Source organism: Mustela nigripes, chromosome 1 (assembly GCF_022355385.1).
Source record: "Mustela nigripes isolate SB6536 chromosome 1, MUSNIG.SB6536, whole genome shotgun sequence".
Lineage (NCBI taxonomy): Eukaryota > Metazoa > Chordata > Mammalia > Carnivora > Mustelidae > Mustela > Mustela nigripes.
The window spans coordinates 9,089,331-9,095,197 of NC_081557.1; the positions used below are offsets into that span (position 1 = coordinate 9,089,331).

At 42.6% G+C, this 5,867-nt stretch overlaps 1 protein-coding gene across 1 annotated transcript; it reads right to left on the reverse strand.

Annotated features, from left to right (window-relative positions):
* Positions 1–629: 629 nt before the first annotated feature.
* LOC132008454 (secretoglobin family 1D member 2-like) lies at positions 630–5,596 on the reverse strand. Its single transcript, XM_059387090.1, has 3 exons — positions 5,510–5,596; positions 1,802–1,992; positions 630–656 (listed from the first exon to the last, which is right to left on the reverse strand). The coding sequence occupies exons 1-3, from the start codon at positions 5,562–5,564 to the stop codon at positions 630–632; spliced, it is 273 nt and encodes a 90-aa protein (XP_059243073.1). The 5' UTR covers positions 5,565–5,596.
* Between the last annotated feature and the right edge of the window lie 271 nt (positions 5,597–5,867).

Sequence of the window (5,867 nt, forward strand, 5' to 3'; positions counted from 1 at the left end):
TTAACCTGGTCTAGATGTTGATGAACAAAGTACATGTGCAGAGTCAAAAGGTTAACTGAAGGTCAAGTCTGGAAATTCACTGAAAATTGAGAAGTAGATGGAAAACAAATTATACCAGAGAATTCATAGGATTGAACCCAGAGTGATGGTGTGAGAACTGAGCAGTTTGGTTGTGGTTGTGCTAAGGACACAATATTAGCGATGCTGGTGATTGGGAACCACATGGCTAGCCAGACAATTAGGCTATGGATATATTTCATATGAAAGCTTTGCAGGAACATTTTAATTCTGCATTACCCTAAAATTTATTTTTGCCTGTGGCCATGTGAATAGGAAGTCTATAATCTGATGTAGGATGATTCCTGAGCAAATATTTCCTTTTGTGGTCCCTGCTCCCCAGACTGCCAAGGGTAACTGGATACTTAGTCTCTGAAATTTGTTTCTGACAACACCCAAAGGCTACTTCATGACAATGACCACCCCAACTCAAGACCAGAGACTGTGGGATAATAACAAGACGTGTGGAGTAGTGCAGAGAAAGTGATTTATTGGATCAAGATGTTGAAACCTTTACATTTTCCAGAAGAATAGGTCATCATTACAGGACAGTTAATAGTACATAAGGTTCCTTATTGACAGTTCTTCATGGCTTTCGCCTGAAAGAGAGAGAGAGAAAATCAGCCATGCTGCTCATCAGGATGAAACCTTAACACAGACTGTCACTCAGAAGTTGTCTGTGAAATTTCAACCAAAAAAAGGCAAGTAGAATGGGCAGAAGGCAGGAAACCAGGAAGGATGATAAACTAAATACATCTGACACAATTTCAACAATGATGTAAATAAGGAAGAATTCATTTCCGTAGTCTGGCAAATAAAGCCTGAGTTGACCCAAGAGTAGCACTCAGGTTTCTAATGGAAGGAGGAGAGGCCCAGAATTTTTTCTCTGCTGTCCTAGGGCAGAGGACTTTAATTTTTCACTGCAGTAAGGATACGGGGGTGAGAGACTGGAAGAGGGGTACAAGGGGACTTCAGGAATACTGCTTTCAGAGAAGTTCTAGGTTCAGGGTGTGGAAAATCAGCCTGATGGCACATGTCTTCTCTCTACTGAAAACCCAGCCTCCGTGGGCCTTTGTGACTAAAACTCATGACCTAAATCCAGCAGTGGATGGCCTAAGAGACACTTTCAAGTATCTTATTTCTTGAGAAAGATGTAATTCAAGTGTTTCGCCTCTACCCTTGGCTTCAGGAGACAGAAGAAAGAAGGTCTCTGGACACAGATGTGATAAGGGAGAGAGTTGTAGGCAAGGAGTGATGAAGTGGGCTGAGGTATGAGGGCTAGGTCTTGTCTCTACAGAAGCTGGCAGAGTGCCCATCCAGCTGCCCACCATGCTGATAGAGGGCAGCATTCTCTCTTTTCCAGCTGTCTCTCCATTCAACACTCCCAACACCCCCATGGGATTCTGCTGTGATTGTGTCCACTTGGAGGGGGGATCTTGCTCAGAGAAAAGCTCCCAGGCAATGACACAGCCAGGCTTTGGTCCTTCAACAGAACTGTGTGTGTCCCCAGGTGTCTTCTTCCTCAGTACTCTATGGGGAACCTGTGCCCAAGAGATGAGCTGAGAAGGAGGAACATGCCCAGATCCTCTGTGAAGTCTTTGTATATCTCCCCAGGTATAATGTCATCTACACTGTGACCAGGTAGGTGCCTCTACCATCTGTGCCCCTGACAGAGCTGCAGCCTTACTGCCCTACAGGCTGCACAGCTAGTGACAACTTTATGCCCAAAGAAAACTGAAATTACCAATGTGCTTGAAATTAGCATCTTGTTCTCAAGGGACATCTGATCTGTGCAGGCCTTCACTGTCATCTTGGCCTCAATGACTTCTTGAGGTGGGTCAAATAGCGTCTGAAGTACAGACTTGTAGGCAGACATGTCTAGAAAGAGGAAGCTTTCCACTTCAGTTACCAAAGCTGGACAGGTGATCCCATTGGCTGGTGAAGAAACAGAACTACAATCAATGTAAGGAAAATCACGTTTTCTCCCTGGCTCCCTGAAGTCAGATCTAGACAGGAACCCCAGAGGACTTATGATCTCATCCCACAATAATGCCAATGACAATGCCTGACCTTGGAAGCTGTGACTCCCTCATGTTGGAGAGCAAGCAGCAGAGCCAGTACTAGAATATAGGCTTACTCACCCCTGGTTCAGTTTTTTAAAAAAGATTTTATTTATTTAACAGAGAGAGAGCATAAGTAGGGGGAGCAGCAGGCAGAAGGAGAAGCAGGCTCCCTGCTGAGCAGGGAGCCCAATGAGGGATTGATCCCAGGACCCTGGGATCATGACCTGAGTGGAAAGCAGACGCTTAAGGATGGAGCCACCCAGGCATTCCCTTAGTTCAGTTTTTATCTTTTTAAAGCACATCCCTCCTTTCTAAGACTCTCTTCATTTTGAAATTATCTTTCTTTCTCTCTTTTTAAAATTTTATTTATTTATTTTCAGCATAACAGAATTCATTGTTTATGCACCCCACCCAGTGCTCCATGCAATATGTGCCCTCCATAATACCCACCACCTGGCTCGCCCAACCTCCAACCCCCCGCCCCTTCAAAACCCTCAGGTTGTTTTTCAGAGTCCGTAGTCTCGCATGGTTCATCTCCCCTTCCAATTTCCCTCGACTCCCTTCTCCATCTCCCCATGCCCTCCATGTTATTTGTTATGCTCCATGTTATTTGTTATGCTCCATAATAATTTTTTAAAAGATAATTTTAAAAAGAAATCATATGATAATTGACTCTCTCTGCTTGACTTATTTCACCCAGCATAATCTCTTCTAGTCCTGTCCATGTTGATACAAAAGTTGGGTATTCATCCTTTCTGATGGAGGCATAATACTCCATAGTGTATATGGACCATATCTTCCTCATCCATTCATCCGTTGAAGGGCATCTTGATTCTTTCCACAGTTTGGTCATTGCTGCTATAAACATTGGGGTACAGATGGCCCTTCTTTTCACTATATCTGTATTTTTGGGGTAAATATCCAGTAGTGCAATTGCAGGGTCATAGGGAAGCTCTATTTTTAATTTCTTGAGGAATCTCCACACTGTTCTCCAAAGTGGCTGCACCAATTTGCATTCCCACCAACCGTATAAGAGGGTTCCCCTTTCTCCACATCCTCTCCAACACTTGTTGTTTCCTGTCTTGCTAATTTTGGCCATTCTAACTGGTGTAAGGTAGTATCTCAATGTGGTTTTAATTTGAATCTCCCTGATGGCTAGTGATGATGAACATTTTTTCATGTGAAATTGTCTTTCTTTTTATTTAAAACAATTGTGTGCTTGAATGGAATGACACCCCCCCTTTTTTTTTGTCTTGGATATTGGGGGAGAAGAGATTTACTAATCAATATTTAAGTGAATGGTAGAGTTAGACCATTCCAGGGAGCTTGAAGAGGTGGGTTAATCTGGAAAAGAGGTTACCCTATTTATTTATTTACTTATTTATATTAGTCACCATACAGTACATCATTAGTTTTTGATGTAGTGTTCCAAGATTCACTCTTTACATATAATACCCAGTGCTCCATGCAATACATGCCCTCTTTAATACCCATCACTGGGCCAACACATCCCTCCACACCCCTCCCCTCTAAAACCCTCCATTTGTTTCTTTGAGTTCACAGTCTCTCATGGTTCATCTCCTCCCCTGACTCCCCACTTCATTTTTCCTCCCTTCTCCTAATGTCCTCCATGCTATTCTTTATGCTCCATGAGTAAGTGAAATGATATAATAATTGACTTTCTCTGCTTGACTTATTTCACTCAGCATAATAATTTTTTAAAAGATAATTTTAAAAAGATAAATAAAAAATGAAAATATTTCTTTTTTAAAAAGAGAGAGGAAGAGAGAGAAAGAACATTCATGGGGAGTGGCAAGCAGAGGGAAAGGGAAAAAACAGCCTCCCTTAACCACCTGAGCCATTCAGGGCCCCTAAGTTCACAGTATATGTAGGAAGATGCTAGTTTGAAACTAAAGAATAAGATCGTGTCACTGGATGCAGATATGGTTAAAAGGCTACACACACTCATACGAACACAACTCCCTCAAACACAAAAAACATACAAACACAACTCATCCCAAACACAACTAATCAGTTTGAACACATGTGAAAGATTATCCATAAAGTTATGACTGGCTCTTTTCTTCCAACAGTGATGTGCAGAACATCTTAAAGAGGGTGAGAGGCAGGACTGGGGCTCTTTCTTGATCCCACTGTAACTGTGTGGAAATCTGAAGTGACTTCTTCTTTTAGTGTGCATTCTCTATCCCTCCAAGTCTTTGTAACCACTGTAGTCAAGTAGGCTACAACCCTACCAGGCTCTGATTGGACCCCTGAACAGATGTCAAACTATGCAAAGGATTTGAGAGGTTTAAGTCAGAGACAACAGAGGGAAAGAGGAGGACTTGAGAGAGTGAGAGGAAATAGAAAGACTGAAGAAGGCTTGGGTCAGTATCAAGGGTAAGAAGCCATGCAAAAATACTGTGGAACGGTTGGCCATAATTAATCTAGATAAATAGAAATCTCACCCCTCTGTGTGTACTTGTTCTATTACAAAATACTGGTAACACTCCTGGAAAATGAGAAAACTGGTAGATATAGTGAGATCTACTCACTAGTAGATTTAGTGAGTGAGTGCTGCATATTTCCAGAGCCCCCTTGAAGATTATTATCAGAGACTTAGAGAACACTGACTCTTCTGGAAGTGAGAACTCTTTCCAAACCCTCCCAACTGTATCATTTTATGAGTCTGAATCCATGAGTGAAAAAGCTGTGGACTCCACTCCCACCTGAAAAACTTTGGGGAGGAGAATGTCTGCGAACTACCAGTTATCAGTTTGGCAGCCAAAGTTAGACCCTTGACACAGTTAATCTCAGTCCATTGCTATAGCTACTCTTGTGGTATGAGTCAAACCAAATGATAAAAAAGGACTTGGAGGGGCGCCTGGGTGGTTCAGTGGGTTAAAACCTCTGCCTTTGGCTCAGGTCATGATCTCAGGGTCCTGGGATCAAGCAAGCCCCACATCAAGCTCTCTCCTCAGTGGGCAGCCTGCTTCCTCCCTCTCTCTCTGCCTGCCTCTCTGCCTACTTGTGATCTCTGTCAAATAAATAAATAAAATCTTAAAAAAAAAAAAAAAAGGACTTGGAGAGATAAAGCATTTTGTTGAAGATAGGTTCTGGTAAGTGGCAGAACCATGATTCAAACCTAAATCCATGTCCTTTTGCTTCCAAAACACAGATCACAGATAAGGAGAGAGGTTTCAGTGAAAAACTTAAAATTTGTCTGCAATAATTTTTAAAACTTCCAGGGTGTTGGGAACTGAGAAAAAGAGCATGGGTTTTGGAGGTGGGGTGGGGGAGTGAAAAACAGGAAAGCCACTTCAGTTCACCTAGTTCAGAGAAGGGTACTCACCAGAGCTGTTGCCTGTCTGATGAGAAATGATACTCACCCTTGGAGCAGCAAAGAGCCAGAGTGACCAGTAGAACACTCAGGAACAGCCTCATGGTTTGTTTTGCTTTGAGTTTTCAGCTTTTGTGAAAAGAAACTAGAAGCTGAAACAGGATCCTGGAGAGTGCAGGAGAATTTATACATAGAGAGCCTCCCTGATGTTGCCCAAATAAACATGTGGTCGGACCACAGTCTTGGCTTCCAGCCCTCCATTCCTCTCTCAGGTCTCATGCCATCTGTGGAAGTCACAGACCCCAAAGTCATGATCAGAGTTCCTGTTCATAGGCATTGCTGGCACCTCTCCTTTGTAGCAAACACCGAGATTGTAATTTTACAAATATATGGCCAATTAACTGATG

Bases quoted from the DNA above. Each gene is read 5' to 3' on its own strand.
- LOC132008454 (XM_059387090.1), bottom strand. From the start codon at position 5,564: ATGAGGCTGTTCCTGAGTGTTCTACTGGTCACTCTGGCTCTTTGCTGC. The intron at 1,993-5,509 runs GTGAGTATCATT...TTTCTTCACCAG, and splicing joins GGCTCTTTGCTGCTCCAAGG to CCAATGGGATCACCTGTCCA. The intron at 657-1,801 runs GTAATTTCAGTT...TCTCTCTTTCAG, and splicing joins TGCTAATTTCAAGCACATTG to GCGAAAGCCATGAAGAACTG.